The 24376-nt window shown below is 41.1% G+C and overlaps 1 protein-coding gene across 1 annotated transcript in view; it reads right to left on the reverse strand.

Annotated features, from left to right (window-relative positions):
- Positions 1-24010, reverse strand: part of LOC137347997 (P43 5S RNA-binding protein-like) — a 38314-nt gene extending 14304 nt beyond the window's left edge. Inside the window, exons 1-7 of the mRNA XM_068013068.1 lie at positions 23897-24010; positions 23711-23811; positions 16526-16599; positions 15618-15698; positions 13902-14137; positions 12736-12789; positions 7894-8055 (exon numbers count right to left, since the gene is read on the reverse strand). Of these exons, the coding sequence (XP_067869169.1) occupies positions 7894-8055; positions 12736-12789; positions 13902-14137; positions 15618-15698; positions 16526-16599; positions 23711-23811; positions 23897-24010 (822 nt within the window). The remainder of the gene's footprint in view (positions 1-7893; positions 8056-12735; positions 12790-13901; positions 14138-15617; positions 15699-16525; positions 16600-23710; positions 23812-23896) is intronic.
- Positions 24011-24376: the final 366 nt, after the last annotated feature.

The following is a 24376-nucleotide window of genomic DNA, read 5'->3' on the forward strand; positions in this document are numbered from 1 at the left end:
ACATGACTGGCAACAAAGGAAAGTTAAATATACTGCACATGATATGCAAAGACATTGTAAAAATCTAAAATAGAATTATGCAGTTTTAATAGTTTTAGGAAGACTCATCTCTTTTGCAGATGTTTAATCCATCACAATAGTCACTGGCAGGTTTTTTTTTCACACTTTGCAGAATAATCCTACACATTACAAGGTGGATTTTGTGAATTAGCATTGCCATCATGCGATGCTTAAATGCCTGGAGCGATAATTTGTAAATTCCAAATTGCAAGTGGCAAAGCAGATCAATGCAGTGCTGGAGTCTTAATGAGATTGTTTGCATTATTAGTTAGAAAATAACCACTTCAATTTTGACAATGCATATTGAAAAATGCTAGAGATAGGAAAAGGTTGAAATTGCTCCTTTTGTTTTTCCTTCTAAATCTCAAATGCCATGATTCAAAGCATGTAAATTTTATTAGCTGGTTAATTAGAAAACATGCATATTACCACTTCCCTTTGAAAGGGAAATTCCAGCCCTGGAATACATGGTCAAAAGGGGTTATGGTCCAGTTTAAAAGGCAGTCATTTGATCCACTTCAAGTTTTCATATTGCCCAGTTTTGTTGTGTTTGAAAACACAGAAGCAGGTACCTATAAAAAGGTACAGATGTGACTGAAGATGTGCAAAATAACTGGTAGGAAAAGTCACTCAGACATTTGTATAATCAAGATACCTTGGGAATTTTCCCTTTCCTGCCACAGAAAAGGCCATCACTGTTCATTCCAGTGGCTTCAATCTTATTGAGAGAGACCAAGAATGAACAAAATGATAATTCCCTCCAAGGTTTATACACTGATTTTGCTCCCTGCCCCACCATCAATTGTGCACTTCCATGAGGGCCCTCCATCATAAAGTTCCCCCAGTAAATCACATATGCAAGAATCAAATTTCCCTCATTCTTTCCTCAACAAAAAACTAGCATTTATCTAGGGTCTTTCACAACCTCAATGTTCCAAAGCACTTTACAGCTAATGAAGTGCTTTAAGTCACTGCTGCTAATGTAGGAAATGCAGCCAATTTATGCACAGCAAGCTCCCAGATCATATGACCACCAGATAATCTGTGGTATTGGTTGAGGATCCTAAATATTGGCCACCATACCAGGGAAATCTTCACAGCTCTTCAGATAGTGCTATCTGAACTTTTACATCTATTTGATGAGATAGGGCTTGATTTAGAATCTTGCCTGAAAGATGGCACCTTGGACATACAGCACTGATAGTATTGAGGCCATCAATCTAGGCTTACTTTAGAGAGAGACTCAAACCTGATAGAGAATGCTTTATATCACTCCAACATTGGAGAGCTAGCAGTTGCCAGATACTGGACTTAGATTGGGTGATTATTATATACATATATATATTATAATCACCCAATCTAAGTCCAGTGTATATATATACACTGTTATTTCAGATCTTTATGCTGGTAACCAAGGTTGCAACACTAAGGTTTCCTGTAAACTGCCCTGCATGATTATCTTTCAGCTTAAACAAAACTGCACACCTACACAGCAACCCCTTTCTCACCCACTACATGAGTTAGACAAAAGCCAGAAGTAACACAGGAAGGGAGGGGGAAAAAAAAAAATTGGACCAAAATGGTGATGGAGATGTACTTTTCTTTCTCCATAGAAAACATGCACCTCAGTCTCAAATTCTCATTTCACCCCCATGTTAATCTCAAATGCTCAGAGGTTGATTGGATCAAAAAATACTAGTGTATCAGTCAAGATTCAGTGTTAAAACCTCAACTGGACACAACTTTGATCATGAAACAAAATTTGCAGCAACTACTGCAAATATCAGTTGACCCATTCTCACTTTAGTTCCCCAGCTAGGCCTCTCAGGGAATCAAGCTGGTTACGAACAGGACAGAACAGTTTTGAATTTTTCTAGCCTGGCAAGGGAAATCAATGGGGAAAATATTACAGCACTGTACTTTGGCAAAACTAGGCAGCAAAACTCCAGGAAGGATAGACTGGTCTTGTTAGAGGGCATGCATTGGAGAGAATTACAAGAATAGCTGTACTCCAACAGCTAAATAGGAGATTATTCAAATGTTAACTCTGCTTCTCTTTCCACAGATGCTGCCAGACCTGCTGAGTGGTTCCAGCATTTCTTCTTATTTCAGATTTCCAGCATCTGCTGTATTTTGCTTTTATTATTCAAACTAGGGTTGCATTTCCTCAAATTACAATTAGGGGGTAATTTGATCAAAAAGGTTAAGAGGGACTGAAACTAAATTTCTGCTGCTCGAGTAGCTTAACAACTAGAGCCAGACCTTTCAGGAGTGAAATTAGGAAATTTCTAGCTACAAAGGGCTGCACAAAAAGTTGGAACTCTTTGGCAAACAGCAATTGGTCAAATTGGAGTAATAAAAATTAAAGGCTTAGGAGGACAAAGTTGGGTGTATGGAGTCAGGTCACAGAAGACTCAACAGCAACTGTCAAAAGCTATTAGTTGGAAAAGTTTGCATGGATAGAGAAGAGAAAACAGAAGGACTAAATGGATACTCCCTTCAAATGAGCAGGCATAAACTATGTAGCAAATAGTTTCCTTCTGGATTCATAGGTCCCAGAATTTTACACTAGGGGGCTGGGAGCTGACTGAAAAAAAGTCAGTGGCGAATCTGTGGCAAACCCACATTCGTCTTGCCTGGGAATCTGACCTTTTGCAGGTCCTTGAACTTCAATTGGAGGCAGGACTTCCCATCTAACAGAGCTGCTGGCCAATCAGTGGGCCAGCAGCTTAGTCCCAGTAGTGCCCCTTAAGTGGTGGCCACTGCAGCCCAGCATGAATAGAAGATGCCTGGGAGCCAGGAAGGAAGGCAAGTCTTGGTTGCTTCACCAGGGGTAAAATCAGTCAGGCCCCAGCAAGGCAAGGGTGGTTGATAGTGGGGGTTGGGGGCAGTGTTGGGTCTTGGTGGTTGGGGTAGCAGGGGCAGTCCTCCATCAGGCACAAGGTACTCAACCATGAGGGTCACCCTTGGAAGCTGCCTGGTTTTGTTAAATAGCTTTTCCCAGCTCCAGGACACCCCACTTGCCATGTGTTAAATCTTCATGGAGGTGGGTGAAGGCCCTCAAGTGCCCACTTAAAAGCCTTGATTGGCCTGGCAGGCCATTTTTCACCACTGTGCATAAAGTGATGGAGGAGTGAGGTCAGGAAAGTCTCCCACTGCATCCTGCTCCACTTTATGCTACCCCTGCCACCACCTTATTAGTCAGTGTGGCATAAAATTCCAGTTGTAGTATTTTAGGATCTAGTAATAGAAGTCAGGTAGGAGACCTAAAAAAGGTGAATGGTTTGTTTTCACTTAACTGTTGCCTGGTCTGCTTAGTATTTATATCTGCAATATTTGCTTTAAAAAAAAAGAGAAAATTAAATTCTCACCTCCCTCCACGATTTCCTAAAAAAAAAAATGGAAGGAAGAATTAAGAGAGTGTGGTTTCAGACTAGAATGGATACAGCACAGGTGGTCATGTCTGTGCCAGCTCTCTGCTGGAGCAACTCACTCGACCCACTCTGACCCTTACCCTGTAGCCCTACAATTTTTTTCTGTTAAGACAATTGAAGGCTTTGCTAGATCTGCCTCCACTATACTCTGGCAGTGCATTCCAGCCCCAGCTTCTTGAATCTACCCATGACACAGAAGTTCCTCTTTCCAGTGCCCTCTGATGCCTTCACATCCTTCCTGAAATGTGGTGCCCAGAATTGAACAGTACCCCATTGAAGGCTGAACTAGTGTTTTACATAGGTAAATAACTTCCTTGATTTTGTACTCAGGCATTTATAAAGCCCAGGACCAATCCTGTATGCTTTAACAGCTTTCACAACCTGCCTCACCACACTGGGTGTCAGTCCCAGCCTAGACTATATAAAGCTATGAAGTCAGAGTGGAGGGTGGCGAGGAATAAGGGGTGCCAATCTGAACCCAGTTTGTGGATAGAGACAGCAACTGCCCATGGATGTACAGCCAATACTCAATTGGCAATTCAAGGCCACAGATACTTGACGAGCAGAGGCTCTGCAAATATTGGTGTAGAGCAGTGAGTGAAGAAAGGGCAAGTGAAAAAAAAATCAATAGCAATTCATTAAGAGCACATTGGTGGCTGGCTCAGATCTAAATCACCAAGGCTGTCTTTTAGATCCCTTCAAATCCAAAGATAGTATTTAACTCCAGCAACCCAACTGACTTTATATTAACAGCTACTTCTCAAACCAGTACAGGATAGTGGACTTAAGCAACAGCTGTTTGGAGGTAACAGAGCAGGAGGATGATCAGGAGAAAAAACATAGAAGTTACAAGTCTCTTGCTTATTTATTGATTAAGTTTTAATTGTAGGGAAAACAGTAGCATGATGAGGGGAAGATGCAACTGAAGGCTCCATTGGCTACTGATGGTAGAAAGCTTTGGGAGAAAGGTGAAATATAAAAAAGGGATAGGAAACAAAGCTTTATTGGGAAAGTATACATTAGGAATGGTGCAGAAAAGCCAGAAAGTAGAACCCAGAGGGGCAAAATTTTAATTTTAAGCCACAAGACCAGCATCGCTGAATTTGAAAGTTCAGAATGGCTTTAGAGATTTGCTTAAAGCAAGTGGAATGAGAGGACTCCATTCCCAAGTTAAAAGTTAATTTAACATTACTGAAATTACCTGGAAGAAAAATATGATAAATATGATCTGGCATCATAGTGATCCTTCCAGTACAGGCAGTCATTACTGAATCACATCCTTGAGTTTTGTAAATCAGATACAAGCAGCAAGCTTCAGATAGAAAAAGTGGGAGAAAGGACAAAGCATTTGATAACCAAAGCATTCATGAAACAGTTATGCAGCTAATCACTTCCACATTGTATGAAGCCATCAATAAGCAATTACAATATTGAGTTTAGGAGTAGACAGGAGCTGTAATAGAAGCACTGCAGCCCCCTCTACTGTCCTGTTGAATGTAAACAAGTTAGAAATCAGCACAGAACAGAAACAAACTTTAAGTTAATGTTGGATGCCCAGGGTCACTCCTTCCTCCCTGTTGGCACTTCAGGTACCTCTGCTCTGACTGCAAAACAGGATATAGCAGCGATGGAAGGATTTGTGATGTTCATCGATACCTAAAGACTGGTCAGGCTGTTACTTGACTTGTCTGAGTGCTTCCAAATTTTGGCACAAGTCTACAAATGCTAGTGCCAAGGGCATTGTAGGGTCAACTTGACTGGGACCTTCACTGGATTGAGTCCAGGCCTCAATTACTAGTCTAGTAACAACCACTGCTACTGTACCCAATGTTTGCAAGTTAACATTTGCTCACTGCCTACACAGAATTATAGGAGCAAGTCCATGTTCCTAAACCATCAGCAATAAGGAGGAAAAAAAGTCAATTATTCTACTGTTAACTTTTTATACACTGCCAGTGGTTTAGCATTTAATGCTCAAAGCTATTATGGAAATTTATTGACCCAGAAAAAAAAACTACTACAAGTTAGAAAGTTGCCCTTTTCCTAAGTAAGCAGATAAGAGGTGCACAAGACGAGACCATAATAAGTAGACTATGAATAAATTGAAAACTTCACAGCAAATCTAAAAATCCTAGCTTGCTTCAAGTTCAGATCTTCTTGGCCAAAAGGCAAAACATCCACAATTAAATAAATGGCCACATGGTGCTTTGATAAAAGCTGTGCCTCAGGTTTAGCCTGGTATTCACTTCATTCAGTAAACAAGGCCTTCAACCCCATGGGCCCAGACTGCACTGGGCCACTCCTACAAAAAAGTTCACAAACTAGGGATTTAGAGTCCTAGCCAACTGATTTGAATGGCCACACCACAATATTTCTAAAATTTATGGAATATGCTAAAAAAGACTTGAAATATTTACAACTATAAAACAAAAATGAAAAATCAACCCCAAAAGCAAACCAAAAACACTGTTCAGAACCAATTGTTCAGAGAAAATCAGACTTGCTACAATGCACTAGGTCAGCCAGTTGTGATGGTCACGCCTCTGCCTTTTCCCCCCCATAGCCCTCTTCAGGCCCTTGTCCCTTTTGAAAAGAGAACTGGATAATTCTCCAGACACTGCATTCCAGATTGTAACTACTTGTTGCACAAAACAGTTTCTCATGTTGCCATTGGTTTTTTTTGCCAGTCATGTAAAAAAAAAGTTCTCACTAGTTCTTGATGCTTGCATCAGAAGGGTTTCTCCCCATCCACTCTGTCCAGCCCCCTGATTTGAGCACCTCTACCAAAACTCAATCTCAAGAACACCAATCTATCCATATAAAACTGAAGTCCCTCATCCTTTGACATTCAAATATTTTCTACACCTGCTCTAGCCTTCACACATCTTTCTTAAAGTGTAGTGTCCAGAATCAGACAATACTGCACTTGAGGCCAAACCATAAATTCCTTATTTTTGTAGTCTCTGCCTTGATTTGAGGCTCAGGATTCTATGTCTGTTTCACAGCCTGTCCTACCACCTTCAATGATTTGTGCTCTGTATACCCCCATGTCCCTCTACTCCTGCACTGTTCGGAATTATATCCAAATGCCCTTCATTCTTTCCTACCAATAAGAATTGAATCATATTTCTCAGCAAATTTCATCTGCTGTGTCTGCTCATTCCACCAACCTGTGCCTTATTGAAAACAAACACTATTCTTTCCAGTTCATAATGCTTCAAGTGTTGCTATTGTGCCCTGCACACCAAAGTCTAGGTCACTGTGGTTCAGCACGGATGTCTGAGGAACCTCTGTATACCTTCCTCCTGTGAGATGGAAACAACCATTCACTATTTCCAGTCACTTCAGCAATCTTTGTATCCCTACTTCCTTTTAGTCTATAGGCTTCAACTTTAAAGGTACCGCCACACAACTGACTTACCAGCAAATGCTTTTTGGAAATTGAAAAAACTACAACCATCCATTACCTCAAAAATGAAAGCATTTGTGGTTACAATAGATGGAGATTTGCAGATTTAGTGAAAAGTAAGATTACCAGCTGTACATGAACACTGTTCTAATGTAATAGTTTGTACATTTATTAGCACAAGAGCACATCACAATGCATTTCATAAATCTTGTAGAGTTTTACGACAGAAAAAAAACAAGCCAGCCTTGGCTCAAAAAACATGTATCGGACATTTTTTTTTTTTTTTGCATGCTCTTGGTACTTTGTTAACCAGTTTGAGACAGACAGCCTTGAGATTTAGCCTTCATTTGTGCATAACTTTTTAGGAATGCACAACAATCCAAGACCATATCTTGAAATCGTAGGTACTTTGAGGTTGGCAGGGGTCCAGACATGAAGCTAGAGGGTGCAGCTTCAAATTCTACCCAGGTTTCAGAACCTGTCATTTTAGATTGTTAACCCCCATCATTGGTTGGTTACTAGAAGGCTCAATACACACATTGATTGTAGCAGTTCAAGGCAATATTTTGACCAATTCCAAACTCAATTTTCCAAGATGTTTCCAAAGTCCATTAAATTCTTTAGTCATCAAAAAAGTCTACACTTCAGGTGCAATTTCGAGACTCAAATTGTAAAACAAAAATACTTGGTATATTAACTTCCAGATCCATGTCAATGTACCAGCAACTTAAACTAGCTATTCAATAAATCAAAAAAAAAGTTAAAAGGAAAGCTACAATCGCACTTGCTCTAGAACTTAGGGAGTTACCCAATCCAGTTCAGTGCTCACTTGGTATCTAGGCCAAGTCATTTTAGTTACAAGTTAAAACAAAATTAGGTCCACTTCTGAAATTCCATTGTAAAACAAAAAAAAAAAAAAAGTTAAGCTTTTTTTCCTGGTAGAAATAGCTGGTTTTCAAATAGATGTGTCAGATTGACTTCAGTGCTCACAGGATGTGTAATTTTGCGTTCATTGAAGAGACCAGAGAGGTCACACTCAATCTTGCTTTTCAATTTGAAAATCGGTTTCTCTTTGAAGAGTCTAGTCAGCTTCTCTTCTATAACCAGATTTCTCTGGCCTTTGCTCCATTTTTGTCTACAGTCACGATTGATCTGCAATTAGAGTTTTAATCCAAGTTTCACAGTAGGCCCAAACAAGCTTGAATGAACCAGAATTATATCCTATTCAGAATAGTCAATGGCCATCACTTCTTGCCCTATTGACCTCGAGTAGTATACAAGACTGCTTTTACACAACTAAAATGGTGCTAGCAAATCAAGGCCCCAAAATACTACTATTTTCTATTTGAAAACACTGGCTAATGCATATAAATTTAAGTGTAGGCTGAAATTACCATCCAGGAATGTATATTTGAAGTTATTCTATTGTTGATCACTGGAGTATGAACCCAAAATGTAAATGCAAGTATAGTTGAAATAATGACCAGTGCATATGATCACTAATTTAGTGTTCAATATTGAAACAGAAGACTCATGTAGCAAATGCAACCTATTTGCCATTACATTACAGCATGAATAATCTCATCAGGACAGATGACAAAACGGTCAAAAAAAGGTTTTAAAAGGAGCATCTTAAAGAAAGGCAGAGATTCAGGGATGGAATTCTGCAGCTTAGGGTCCAGACAGCTGAAGGCAGGGCCAATGGCTGAGTGATTAATGTTAGAGATGCTCAACTAAGAGGTCAGAATTAAAAAAAAGGAGTGAAGATATTGTGCGTTGTGGCACTGGAGGAGATTAGATGGGGAGGGGTTAAGGCTATGGAGGGATTTGAAAAAAAAATGCTAACTTTGAGGGGTTGTTTATCCTGAGGCCAATGTGAGTCAGTAAGCACAGGGTGCTGAGTGAACAGGACTTCGTTGAGCTAGGATATGGGCAGAGTTTGGGATAACTTCCAAGTTTAGAGGGTAGAACAGGGGTGTTGGAACTGTAGAGTCCAGAAATAACCAAAGTATAGAGGAGGGCTTCAGCAACAGGAGTTGAGCCCAGGCAGAGCAAGGTGATGTTAAGAGGTGGAAATAAACAAAGTCTTAAAATACGCAGATATTGGTGGAAACTCATCTCAGGGTCAAAAGTGACATCAAGGGCATGAAGAGTCTGATTTAGCCTCAGTTGCCAGAGAAAGGCATGAAGTCAGTGGTTAACTTTTATGGTTCTATGTGGTGGGCACACAGACAGCAATGACTTGTCAGTTGGAAGAAATTTTTGCTCATCCAGTACTGGATGTTGGACAAGCAATCTGAATTTAGAGACAGTGAAGGGTCAAGAGAGGTGGTGGGATAGAACTAAGTATTGCCAGTGTATATATGGAAGCAGATGGTGTTTGATATTGCTGAGTGGCAACATGTAGATAATAAAGAGGGGGCTAGGATAGATCCTTAGGGACAATAGAGGTAATGGTGCAGAGTAGGAAGAGAATAGAACTAAGTGAGTGCAGTCCCACCCAGCTGGAGGACAGTGAAGGGGTTTTGGAGGAGAATGGTGTAGTCAACCATGTCAAAAGGCTACAAACAGGTTGAGAAGGGATAGTTTAGTCTGCCACATAGGGTGCCATGTGTGACAGTTATTGTGGTACTTTGGTAGGGCACTCCCTGTAAATTGCACAGCAACCCAAATGCCCACAGGCCATGCACAAGTTGGTCCCTTTAAAATACCACACAAAAAAGGTGTAGTGGTATTGTCACTGGACTAGTAACCCAGTGTATTCCTCTGGGGACATGGATTCTAATCCTACCACAGCATTGGAATTCAATTAATAAATCTGGAATTAAAAAGCTAGTTTAATGATGGCTATGAAACCAGTCAATTGTCACAACCCATCTGGATCACGAATGCCTTTTAGGGAAGGAAATCTGCTGTCCTTACCTGGTCTGACCTACATGTGACACCAGACCCACAGCAATGTGGTTGACTCAAAATGCCCTCTGAAATGGCCTAACAAGCCACTCAGTTGTACCTAACTGCTAAAAGGTCAATAAGCAATGAAACCAGATGGACCACCTGGCATCAACCTAGGCACTGGAAATGGCAAATGCTGCCCTGCAAAGTCCTCCTTACCAACATCTGGGCGCTTGTGCCAAAGTTGGAGAACTGTCCCACAGACTAATCAAGCAACAGCCCGAGAGTCACTCATGGAATCATACCTTACAATGTCCCAGACATATCACCACCATCCCTGGTTATGTCCTGTCCCACCAGCAAGACAGACCTAGCAGAGGTGGCAGTGGTATACAGTCAGGAGTGTTGCCCTGGGAGTCCTCAACAATTGACTCCAGACTCCATGAAGTCTCATGGCACCAGGTCAAATACAGGCAAGGAAACCTGACCACCTACTGCCCCCCCCACCCTCAGCTGATGAGGCAATAATCCATGTTGACCACCACTTGGAGGAAACAGGGTGGCAAGGGTACAGAATGTACTGTGGGGGGGGGGGGGGGAAGAGGGGGACTTCAATGTCCATCACCTAAAGTAGCTCAGCAGCACCACTACTGACCAAGCCCTAAAGGACATAGCTGCTAGACTGGGTCTGCAGGTGTTGAGGGAAACAAGAGGAAAAAATATACTTGACCTCATCTTCACCAATCTGTCTGCAGCAGATGCATCTGTCCATGGCAGTATTGGTAGGAGTGACCCCAGCACAGTCCTTGGAGACAAAGTCCTATCTTCACATGGAGGATACCCTCCATTGTGTTGTGGCACTGAAGCCTATCCCATTTAGCATGGTGTAAACAGATCTAGCAATACAAAACTGGACATCCATGAGGTGTTGTGCACCAGCAGAATTGTACATTGTGCCCTTACCACCCTCTAACCTAATGGTCTGGTATATCCTCCACTCTACCATTACCAATTTCATGGACAAGACTAGGTTAGAGAGCATGAGGGGATAAGACAAGTTAACGGTGAGAGTTAAGAACTAGAGGAAGTTGGCCTGATGAGCTAGGGGGAAGGGGAGGTGCCAGAGGCAGCTGGTCTTAATCTTGAAGATGCCCATGGAAAAGGACAAAGCATTTGGGGGAGGAAAAAAAAAAAAAGTGTTAAAGGAATGGAAGGCATAAAAAGTGCAGGCAAATAAAGCCATTAAAACATTTCCATTTTAACAAATGGCTGCACAAAGTTAAAAAGGAGAATATAATTGAATTTAAAAAAAAAGATACTGGATAAAAGATCTTCCCCAATTCATTCATGGTTGGGAGTCAGTAATATGTCAACTTGAGAATGTCAAGTTAGGAAAAATTAGTATGGAGGTTTATTAGAATCCTTTTCTACATGGAGACAATTACATCTTGAAGCGAGAGAGACAGGGCGATGAGGAAATAGAGTAGTGGAATTTGTCTCGTACATTTGAAAACTATTGGTTAAATGGCTTTGAGGTGCAATAATGGAAAGTTTATATTGATTATGACATGGTTTATTTAAGCAACTAGATCTCACTATAGTTCAGTAGGCATGATCAAACTAGAGACTACTTAATTCAGTACTACGGAACAGGATAAAGTAGTTAGACAGCATTCCCCACTCCTGGCTCCCTTTTGAATGTTTCCTACTGGAGAATGCACACAAAGTGGACATTAAGACAGATTGGGCTTAGCTGTGATTTTTCAATGGTAGCATATCCCAGTGGTTCTCAGACAAGCATTTTTGGATTAGTAATCATGGATTTTCTAAATTATAATTTATGTGCCAATGCTCGAATGGATTTATCTTGGCACCCCCAGGTCTACCCAACAATCTCCCTGCTGCTCAGCCTTAGAGATTAGACAGCCAGCTGTCTGCACATTAGAGGGTTACACCCAGCTCGCACCAAATCTGCTACACATACTGCTTGAGCATTTTGCAGACCCTGTGCAAAGTCTCCATTGACCAAATTTGAAAAACACTGGTTATAACCCACCAAAATCCCATGGCACTATGAAATAGCATGTTCTGGCTAGTCAACATTTCTCAAGTCAACAGGATTACACTGGTCATTAGTAATGAGCTTTGTGTTCAAATAGACCCCAAAGATTTGGTTACAAACCAGCAATTGCTAATTAGCTAGCTACCTTTTTGAAGTGCAACTTGCTGACTGATCTAGCTTGCATTTCTATAGTGCCTTTCACAACCTTAGGATGCTTTAGAGCCAAATATTTATGCAATGCAACAGTCTGTACAGCCAAGTTCACACGATGAGATAGTGACCAGATAATCTGTGGTAGTGGTTGATAGAATTTGCTAGGACCTGGGGTGAGGAAGAGCTCTTCAGAATAAGTGGACAGAAGAACTCATGGACTAAGGGAGTGGGAGAAAAAAAAAAGAGAAGCTTTTGTTGCAGATTGTCTCATCTGAAGATGAGGTGTCATCTTCAGTAGAGTGCTTGAGTGTCAACCTAGATCATGCTCCACTTGATCCAACTTGTCTGACAGTTGGATGTGCCATGCAACCATATACTAATGCTTTTACTCAATGGCATCACCATACAAATAAGTTGATGAATGAAGCAAATTGCTTCAGACTTCTCCACCATTGGAGATATAAACAGATCAATTGTATTTAAGGGCACTAAAGCAGCAACCTTGTGTATTCTTGCAGACTTTTTAAAAACTCAATTTATACATAGTTACTAGAGATTCCCCCTCCTGTTCAGTGCCCCTGCAAATGTTAAAGAACATCCAATCCACAGTTCCTTTTACAGACAAAGGAACTTGACATGAGGCATGTTGGATGCCAAGTTAACATCTCAAATTTAATCCTTAAGCCATAACCTTAAACTTTGCTTTTGATTAAGTCACTTACATTCAGTCGCTTCCTTTCAGGATCGTGCACCACAAGATGGCGATGAAGACTCTCCTACAAAAGGAGAAAGTTGGATGCAATTGCATTAAAGTGCAGCACATTAGTCATCTGATTTGAAACTCCGATTTAGAGGGTGCAGCTTAGTAAATGTCTTAAATTCACTCCCAACTTAATTCCCTGCTAGAAGAAATAGGGTCAAAACTAAAGGAAGATTCTTATTTCTTGTATTGAGCCACAAGCTTAGCAAATATGAAATTACTACGCTGCCTAAATTTGAGGGGAATTTCTTAACACTCCCTAAAATGAATTAAGAGCATTGAGCCAAAATCTACTTCATTTAAAAAATTAAACTCTACATTGTAGACTTCATTGTTCATACTCCATTTAAAAAAAAAAATCATTCAGGAGGATATTCTGAAGCTATGAGGTATACTTCCAGACTTGAATGACACCAAAAATTGAGGGAAGCTCTTTGGAGGGGTTAGCAGCAAGAAAAGCGTTCATGGAATTGGAGTGCTGTGATCTTTGGAATCCTTTACCCCAGGAGGACTGGATGCTCAGTTGAATATATACTAAATATTTGACATTAAAGGAATCATGTGATTATGGAAATAGGGGTTGGGCAGGAAAGTAGAGCGAGGAAGACCAGCCATGATTTTATTGATAGATCAGGCTACAGCAACTTTCCCAGCACTGACTCCAGCAAGATGTGCTTGGTTACTGCATCCAAATTCCACACAACTTTTGCTCAAATGGGCATTTTTCAGTTTCCAATCTGGCTTTAAAAAAGTTTCCCCAAGGAGGTGGCAGTTCATATTCATTCCTTACATGGCTTTAGTAAAACTAAACCAAAAAAAAAAATAATCAAAAGCATGTCTGCCAGTCAACCTGCTCTCAATATAGGATTGCAATACAGAAACAAGCCATTCGGCTCAATTATTCAGTGTTGATGTTCATCCACACAATCAGCCCCAATTTCTTGTGCCTGCTCTCTATCCCTTTAACCACCCAACTGGTTAGTCTCAAATTAACAACTAGTAATGCATTTCACAGCATCAACTGTCAAAATATCATTTATCAAATCTAAATTTAAAATAAACCCAAGATTATGAATGTTATTTTTAGGCTGCACCAACTAACACCCTGTCATACCCTGGATTACTTACTTTCATTGCAAAAGCCTTCTGGCAATCCGGAAAGTAGCATTTGTATTCAAGGATCTTGAAATGGTCTTTTCGAATGTGATGTTCCAAGTTAAAGGCCATTCTGAAATTCAGTTTGCAATCTTCCATTGGACACGTCCGTTCAAATCCCTGAGCAGCATGGATCCGCTTGTGTCTACGTAGGGCACTTGAGCATTTGAATTTCCTTTCACAACTGGTACAGCTGTATTCAACTGAAACTAGAAGCAGACATCATTCTGCAAACAGGTATGTCAATAAAGATTCTCTAGAGAGAGTGGAACTTCATAAAATAGTCCATTAAAATTATTCAAAAACCACAGATGAACATGTGGGTAAAGTTTTCATCTTATTTGAAGATCACTACCATAGAGTGACAACACACTTACTGATGGGTGCATCCAGCACAGGAGGCTGCAATTGGACCAGTGTGGGTGAAGGAGGGGCAAAGATAGCCTGGCACAAGGCTTCCAGGAGCCAAAAAGTGTTTCTCCTCTGGTTCAGGAACCAGCTCCTGACAAGTTTGCTTGACCAGGGAGCTGATGCTGCCTTGCTGCTCTGCATGGATCAAAACCACCAACTGGATTCTAACTCATTTGCACCCTACCTTCCTGTTGGGAAGGTTAAATCGAGATAGAGGGATAGGGCAAACAACTTGCACTACTTTAATTGTCCCCGCTGTTTCTGCCAGGTAATGGTTAAAACAGGAATGTTCCTTGGTACAATTATGGTTTTGTAGCTTGCAGCAACTTCAGATCTATGCAAAAGAAAAAAAAAACTCAATGCTAGCTAGAGCATAAAAGTGACCAAATATTCCATTTGTGCACTGATTCAAAATGTAAACTCCCATTGTACTTGTATAGTATTTATGTCAAAACACTTGACAACTTTTATAGCCAGTGAATTAAAGTGCACTTGCATAGGCATACACTAAATTGAAGTTTAATTCTCCTGTGCCCGAAAGAGGGTTGACAAGGAATTAAAGTCAACAAGTTGCTGTAATGGTTCTTCTCCATCAAGACTCGTTGCAATGGAATCGAAGCTTTATTGTCCCTCTTCAAGAGAGAGTCTGAGCCAATTGAGCAACACTAGAGAGTTTACCCAATGCCTCCATAAATGGCTCAGTAATGCGTCACCAGTCAGATTGTAGGCAGAGATTCAGAAAGTTGTGTGGTCTGTGAAGTTAGCCAATTTCAGCAGTAGTGCTGCTATAATTGGCCATAGCACTAGGGACAGAGAAAAAAAACATCCACTACGAAGTGATCTAAAAGGACTTTTTCCAGTACTAATCAGAAACACTCAGCCTCAACCACAATACATGAAAAGCCTTCACATTGCTGCACTGAATTTAAATTGTGCAGAGCAAAATTGAAACAAATACCAAGTTTATACAAACCAAAAAGAGGGGGGAAAAAGTATTGTTATATGGAAAGTTTTCTGCAATGGGAGTGCAAGTTCATCCAAGTTGGCAACAAGTTTAACCAAGATCAAAAAGGTATTGTGCATTCAGATTATTCTTAAATATGTCACTGACTGGAAATGCTAGATTAAGTTTTCAAAATCATGTACAGGTCGAGACAAAAATCCAAAAAGAGAGAAGCTACTAACTATACTTCAGTTAAGATTGTAAAGTTAATGCATTCTCTTCAGGGAGTCTTTACTGGTGTCTGATTTATAGCTGAAAGTCACTGGATCTCTTACTTGGATGAGTTTTCAGATGCTTCTGCAGTTGTGTCCATGTAGTAGCAACAAGCTGGCATTCTTTAAAACTGCAATGGTAGCCTGAGGGGGGGGAAAAAAATACTGTTGGAGATAGAAGCTAAACAAAGGCTTTAATTCTCAGTTCTAGTGCATTAAAAACTAGGTTTTTGTACAGGTTGAACTCAGTTTTAGCAAGGCAGCAATTTTTTTTTTGAAGAATCTGAAGTTCAGATTAGGTCATGCAATTAAAACAATTTGGCAGCTCCTAATCAATTGAAAACATCCCCTTACAATTAGGAAGGAGTGAAAACATTGGTTTAAGTAGCTCAGTGGTTAGCACTGCCAAAGTCAGAAGGTTGAGGGCTCAAGTTCTGCTCCAGTAAAGTGCTGCACTGTTGACGCAACATTAGAAGCCCCATTATTCCATGGCACTATTTCAAAAGAGCAGGGGGATGGGGTGGGGTGTTCTCTGAAGTCTTGGCCAACATTTATACTTGAAAACATTTTGGTCATTTATCACATTGCTGCTATTAATTAGTGGCATGGTACTGCAAAAATTGTCATGTCCTGAAAGGTAGATATGACTAGTCCAAATTCAATAGCAGTGTAGTAATTGAACAGGACTTCCCCACCCTTCTGAACTTCCTTTACCCAAAATGCATATTTATGAACTTAATGTGGCCAAGAAAATAAAGCCAGGATAACAGCCAGCAGCAGAAAAATTTCTATCCTTCATCACTAAAATAAGAGCTTTGTTGGGCTGGGGTAGGTACATGGGAATGGAAAATAGGCCACGGAACCAGACTGGTCAATAGCAAGGAAGGTACTTGAGTAGATGAGAAATTACACCATAAAAAGTAGAAAATTTAAGCTATGCTCAGTTTAATCATCAGCCCTAGTGTCTTTACCATCATGCTTTCTCTCATGAATCTTGCGTTGATTTGGTGTCTTAAACTTCATCTCACATCCTTCCTTCTGACACCTGGTGCAGAAAACAAATTTGGCAGATGCTAATTTCCTCCTCAGGATTTCTTCACATCAGTTATTGGCAATGGTAGACAAGATCAGTGGAAGGTACAAACATGTGGTCAGTTGTAAACATGTAGAGTAACATACTATAAAACCAAACATACTTTGGTATACCATGGTGATTTTGGGCACTATTACTCAGTTTTTGATACCTTGGCCTAGAAGAAATAAAGTGGATGGCATTGGATCGCAACACTGCAACACAAGGCCCACCCTTTACCTTTAATACAAAATACTGCAAAAAAAAAAAAACAAGAATGCCTCAAGGCAACAGACTTGAAAACAGTAAACTCTCAGCAGCAAGCCTGGCAGCATCTGTAAAGTATTACCAGCAATTTTTAATCACCATTACTTGTGCCCGTGTACAGTTTGCACCCAAGTGAATAACCAAAGTTCACTGGATTAAAGTTCATCTCAGTGACCCTATAACAACTGTACTACAAGAGTAAGAAATTTACTCTTGCAGATCTTTTCCATGAAGTTGGTAGGTTTTAATACAAGTGCAGATTTTACTGTACATAAAGCCAAGGTTCCAAGTGTCATTGCTGATCCACTTGTCAAGTTAGCAGATCAGATCAGTTTTAAATTGGCAAAAAAAAAAAAAAGGATCTGAAAATATAGCTGAAGTTTGAAGATTTCATTAAGGAATTTCAGCTTTCCAAATCTGCTTCCAACACTTGCACTAACTTGGTAACTAAAAACAAAACAAAAGATCAGTCATCCTCAGCATGAATGTATGGAGGAGCAGTCAAGTGCATTTCAGTATTAAATCTATTTCAATGTATTTTTGGTTACTCACACAAAAACAGGCTCATTGATGTGCTCACAACAATGCATCTTAAAATCTCGACGCTTCTTGAAAGTTTTTCCACAAGCTCCATAAGGACACTGCAAAAGATGCAGCACCAGTTAATAAAAAAAAGTTTCTGGACCCGAATAGTGACTCCCTCTCTTTGCCCATCATTGCATACTAAGTAGTCCAAGCTTAAAACACACATCCAAGTGTATAATGATCTCAGTGCAGCCCTCTAGTTACTGAAGGCTTCAAGCAAACTGGTGGTGATCACATGATCTCATGCTCCAGAGTCACCCAGTCAATACCCTGCCAGCAATCCTGGACTTGGATAGAAGAGCTGCCAGGAGCTTCTCCAACCTTCTTCCCACTTTGCACACCGAGTAAAATGTACGAGAGAGGAATGCCACCTAGGTTGAGACAGAGATCCTTCAAAGAGGCTGCAACTTGATTGTAAATATTGAAATAATTCATCCTAGCCATGTGCCAATTTTGCAACCAAGAGCGGAGTGACTTAAATACAACAATCACTGCACTATGCAGTATTCTCCCAACCCAGATCTCCAGAGTTGCCAAGAGGATCCCTGATCATTTCTACTGGGCAACATGTTCTACCATATTGTAAAAAGGTGGAAGATTTAAAGCAAAAAAAAAAAAAAAAGTTTATAACAAATAAGAAATCCCTCTACTCAGGAGAAGGGGGAAATTCCCAGCCCAAGCAACAAGGTGGAGGTTTATGGCTTTGCACCAACAACTCCCTCCAGGTGGGATGATTAGGGCTCGGTCAGTAATGCTGCTACTAAAAGGACATAGCTGCTAGACTGGGTATGCAGCAGGTGGTGAGGGAACCAAGGAAAAGCATACTTGACCTCATCCTCACTAATCTGCCTGTTCCAGATGCATCAGTCAATGACAGTGGCCACCGTATAGTCCTTGGAGATGAAGTCCTGCCTTCATTGAGGATACCCTCAATCATGTGTAGTACTACCACTGTGCTAAATGGGATAGATTTCAAACACATCTAGCAATGCAAAACTGGGCACCCATGACATTCTGTGGACTATCAGCAGCAGAATTCTACTCAACCACAATCTGTAACCTCATGGTCCAGTATATCCCCCACTCTACCATCAAGCCAGGAGACCAACCCTGGTTCAATGAAGAGTGCAGGAGGGCATACCATGAGCAGCACCAGGTATACCTCAATGGAGGTGTCAACATGGTGAAACTACAACCTAGGACTACTTGCATGCCAAACTGCATAAGCAGCATGCAATAGACAGAGCTAAGTGATCCCATAACCAATGGATAAGATCCAAGCTCTGCAGTCCTGTCACAGCCAGCCATGAATGGTGGACAATTAAACTGGAGGAGGTAGCTCCACAAGTATTCCCACCCTCAACAATGGGGGGGGGGGGGGGAGGGGGCAGCACAGTGCAAAAGAAAAGACTGAAGCATTTGCAATAGTCTTCAGCCGGAAGTGCCGAGTTGATGATCCATCTTGGCCTTCTGATGTTCCCAGCATCAGATGCCAGACTTCAGCCAATTTGATTCACTCCACGAGATATCAAGAAACAACTGAAGGCACTGGATACTGCAAAGGCTATGGGCCCTGACAACATTCTGGCAATAGTACTGAAGACTTGTGTTCCTAGCCTAGCTGTTTCAGTACAGCTACACTATCATCCACCCTGCAATGTAGAAAATTGCCCAGGTATGTCCTGTACACAAAAAGCAGGACAAGTCCAACAGGGCCAATTACCACCTCAGTCTACTCTGAATCAGTAAAGGGATAGAAGGTGTCAGTGCTATCAAGCAGCACTTGCTTAGCAATAACCTGCTCAGTGATGCTCAGTTTGGGTTCCACCAGGGCCACTCAACTCCTGATCACATTCTAGCCTTGTGTTCAGCCTTCTGTTTGTTTGAACCAAGGAGAGAGTGACTGTCTTACCATCCAGCATTTGACAGAGTGCAACATCAAGGAGCCCAAGCAAAACTGGAGTCAATGAGAATCAGGGGAAACTCTGCTGGTTGGAGTCATACTTAGCACAAAGGAAGATGGTTGTGGTTGTTGGAGGTCAATCATCTCAGCTCCAGGACATCACTGGAGGAGTTCCTCAGGGTAGTGTACTAGGCCCAACCATCTTCAGCTGCTTCATCAGTAACCTTCCTTTAATCAATGTCAGAAATGGGGACATTTGAACAATGTTCAGCACCATCAATTCCTCAGATACAGAAACCAGTCTGTGTAGAAATGCAGCAAGACCCAGACAATATCCAGGCTTGGGCTGATGAGCAGCAAGTAACATTTATGCCACACAAGTGCCAGGCAATGACCATCTCCAACACGAGAGAATCTAACCATCTCCCCTTGACATTCAATGGCATTACCATTGCTGAATCCCCCACCAACATCCTTGGGGCTACCATATAAATACCATGGCTACAAGAGCAGGTCAACAGCTAGGAATCCTGCAGCAAGTAACTCACCTCCTAACTCCCCAAACCTTGTCCACTATCTACAAACCACAATTCAAGAGTGCAATGGAATACTTTCCATTTGCCTGAATGGGTGCAGCTGAAGCTGGACACCATCTAGGATAAAGCAATCCACTTGATTGTTTGTGGATGAGGTGCCATTCACTCCCTCCAACAGTGGCAATGTGTACCATCTACAAGATAAACTGCAACAATGCACCAAGGCTCCTTAGACAGCCCCTTCCAAACCCACAAGCTCTACCAACTAGAAAAAAGGACAAAGGCAGCAAATGCATGGGACCACCACCTGCAAGCTCCCCTCCAAGTCTCACCATCCTGACTTGGAACTAGATTGCCATTCCTCCACTGTCACTGGATCAAAATCTTGGAACTCCCTAACTGCATTGTGATTGTACCTACCTCACATTGACTGCAGCAGTTCCAGAAGGCAGCTCACCACCACTTTAAGGGCAAATTAGGGATGGGCAATAAATGCTGGCCTAGCCAGCAACACCCACATTCCATGAATGAAAAAAAAGCCAACACATCCAAACCATTAATATAAGTCAATGGCATCAAGTTGGAGTGCTGATTTTAGCTCCCAGATGGCATGGGCTACAACAGATCAGGTAGCCAATATCTGGTAATATTCATCCCACTCTCCAGTATATTCCAGTGCCATTATTTTTGTAGCAAGAACTACTCTCTAGACCAAGTGCTGTTGATCCTGGGGGTTCAGTAATGCCAGTTACTTCAGATTAGGCTAGAGCCCTTGCTGGAATAAGCAAAGTTGCTTCCTCAAGACAGGCACCTTGAACAGTGACAAGTCATAATGCAGGTCATGGGGCTAATGGAATAGAAAACATTTGCCAGCACCATTTTAGAGAACCCTCATTGTAGGAGTAGCTATAGGACCTGAAGGTGGGTCAGCAGAGTGCATAACCACCCTTCAAGAGGGACTGAGTGCCTCTTCACCCAAGATGAGTTGCTGCTGAAAATTCAGGAGATACCAAAGCAGTGTCCACACCGGATATGACTACTCACCCCTCAACAGAAACACTTGAACAATGCTGTCCAACAGCTGAGTGGTCTCTAGCCAGGCATACTCAGTAGACTGACAGGTGATAGATTTGATAGGCAAGGGTATTGAAAGTTCTAGAATCAAGTAGAAGGAGTCAAGATGCCAGTAACCCATCTTTGAAATGCAGACCAGGCTTGAAGGGTTGACTAGCCTACCTGGGTAGCACTCCAGCTGAAGAGAGTAGATTCTGAGTCAGTCTAGTTTAACAAAGACTTTTTTCCCCTCTTCCCACTCCACCCAAACTAAAACTCCATTGTTTCAGAAAGTCCAAAAACATTAAAACTGGTCACTACATTTTGTAATATGCAGCTATGTCACTTTTGAACAATCAAGTCTGAGAAGCCTCAACAAGCTATAATTACACCAGTTTACTTTCCATTTCTCAACTTGCCTTGAAGTATTCTTTGTTTCCATGCAGATACTTCATGTGTTTCTTTAAACCGTCATTGCTAACAAAAGCTTCTGTGCAACCCTCAACTGAACATCTGTTAAAAAGTTAATCACATTTTTTTAAAAAAAAATGATGTTTTCCATAAAAAGTGTCTGTTTTCTACAGAAAGTGGCTTAATCACATTGAAATTAGTCTCAGTAACAAAAACTCAGGAAATCCAGGCTGTCCAATTATTGGATTTAAGTCTGAGACAGCTGTTCTCAACCATAAAGGGCAGTTAGAGTGACATGGACAATCAACCTTAGTCAAAAGGAAATGGTTCAAATCCCACTTTAGTACAAAATCCAGGCTGACACCAGCTACAGAAGTGCTTTTTTTTTAAAAAATATAGACAGGACATTAGAGTCTGCCCTCAGATGGGTGTAAAGGTTCCCACATCACTATTCTGACATGTAGGGGGAGCTCTCAATGTCCTGGCAATTTATCCCTCAACCAGATCAAGTTATTCATTACCTATAGTATCTTGCCTTGGTTAAAATGGCTATCATGTTTCCCTAAATTACTTGAAGTCACAGTTATATTTAAAGGGGAAGATGGTAAGTGGAGGAGAGAGATACTAGGTCAAGGTTGAGATGAAGCACGAGGGAAGAAATAAAAACAAAGTGCAGGAAATACTCGGGTCAGGCAGCATCTGTGGGGAGAGATGTAGAGTTAACGTTTCAGGTCTGACCTTTCATCAGAACTAGCAAAGGTTAGACAAGAATTAAGTTTTAAGCAAGTGAAGGAGGGGCAGGGTTAGTGGGGAAGAGACTAAAGAGGGAATGTGTGTAATAGGGCAGGGGGCAGGAGATTTAATAGCAAAGCTGTCCTGGGACAAAAAGGCAAACAGCATGTTAATGCTAGTGGTGAAAGACAAAGCATTCGTCCAGAAAATGTTAACGGCAGAATAATGAGCAGCTCTGTCCACAAACAGGCACATGGTTTAAAAAAAAGGTCAAAATATATAAAAGGCCAGTTATGCTCTGAAATTGTTGGCCTCAAGGTGGAGTCCGCAAGGCTGTAGAATGTCTCGTCAAAAGATCAGGTACTGCTCCTCGAGCTTGTATTAATGTTCACAGGAACACTGCAGCAGGCCAAGGACAAATGTTAGCATGAGAGAAGGGGAGGGGTTGTTGAAAAGGCAAGCAACCAGGTCAGGGTCATACTTTTGGACTGAGTGGAGGTGTTCTGCAAAGCAATCACCCGATCTGCATTTGGTCTCCCCAATGTAGAGGCAACCACATTGTGAGTAGTGAATATAGTATACTGAATTGAAAATAAAAGCAAATCCCTGCTTCTCTTGGAAGGAGTGTTTGGGGCCTTGGATGATGAGCAGGGATGTAAAAAGGGCAGGTATTACCCCTCCTGTAATGCCACAGGAAGGGGATGATGATTGGTTTATGCTCCAGACAATCAGGTTATGGTCAGTTTGTGCTCCAATTATTTAATACTTCATGGCTGTAAACTAGGGCATCCTGAAGTTATGAAAAGATTTACATTTGTACAATGCCTTTCTTCACACAAAGATTTCATATTCTCAATTGATAAACAGGTGAAATGCTACTTTAGGACTACAAGCAGTTAAACGTTTCAACGTACTGTACAGCTCCTGTTGGAGACTACAGGAAGATGTAGTTTTAGTAAAACAGCATATTGCAAGCTTTAAGTACTCATTTTCATTTATTTTCCCTTGGGAAATAGTAGCAATGACCCGAAAGGGGCTTGTTTTATACGTCAGGCACTCGGCCACCTTTTCTATATCCAAAGACAAAAGTCGGTCGGACACACAAATGACAATACTTCCATCTAGTGGGAAGCAAAAGCTTACAGTTGCCTCCTAAATTCTAAGGGATTATTCAGTACCAATCCAATTCATGGGCACAGTTGATAGATATCTATAAATCAAATTTTTAGAAGCCCATTTAAAATTAGTGCTTGGAATGAATTTGCCTTCATTAGAATAGGGCGTCAAGTGGATTAAAAATTGGACTTGGAAATGTTTAATGGGCTCCTAAGATTTAAGGGATTTAAGATTCTTGTTCATTTTGATCCTAGGTAATTAGCAACTTTAACTGGACTAAATCAAAAATGGTTTAACTTATAAATCTATTCATTAAGAAAAAGATACTTCCCCCCCCCCCCCCCAAAAAAAGAAGTTTTAACTTATGCTGCAAGACGAAAATGCTAGAAAACGAAAAGATTCCTAAAGGTCCCAAAACAGCCTCAATTACCTAAACAGTCCACACTCAGTCCCAGGTTATCTTTTACCATCCAATTCTTACCCGAACGGTTTCTGTCCCAAGTGTTGGCGTGTATGTCGCTGTAAGTGAGATTTTCGGGTAAAAGTCTTCTGACATTCCTCCTGATCACACTTGTAAGGCTTCTAACAAAGAGAGGATTTTAATGGGTACAATAAGAGAATCGAATGCGGACTTTCAAAAGGAATTCTTGTTCAACTGATGCCTCACCTGCCCCGTGTGGACACTAAGATGTTCCTTCATTTTCCAAAGTCTGGTGAACTTGGCTAAACAGCCGGGATAATCGCAGAGAATGCGTTTTGGCAATTCATTCTCAACCTCCATACTCCTTCTCAAACTAAAGTAAAAGCTACACAGATGTATTACTTATACATTTACAGAGTCAGCAGCATATTAAACACAGCTGTACTTCGACTCGGCTCCAATAATTGGACAAACCAAGGAGCTGCTTAACTAAGTAGGTTGGAATTGAAAGCAATGTGGTGAATAGTGGTCAACTTTTGAAAGGCAGCAGCTGACAATCTGTGGTTAGGGTTTTTCATGTCTTGGCTAATTCATCCAGATGAAAATTCGCGATCAGTAATCTTCAGACAGCTGCTCAAAATCTTCCTAAAGACTTTTCCTCTATTGGGATCAGGAGGCTAGTTACTATTTCCAACACAGCTTTTCGGAATTATTTTGTTTCACAAA

The sequence above is a fragment of the Heterodontus francisci genome, chromosome 33 (genome assembly GCF_036365525.1).
Source record: "Heterodontus francisci isolate sHetFra1 chromosome 33, sHetFra1.hap1, whole genome shotgun sequence".
Classification (NCBI taxonomy): domain Eukaryota; kingdom Metazoa; phylum Chordata; class Chondrichthyes; order Heterodontiformes; family Heterodontidae; genus Heterodontus; species Heterodontus francisci.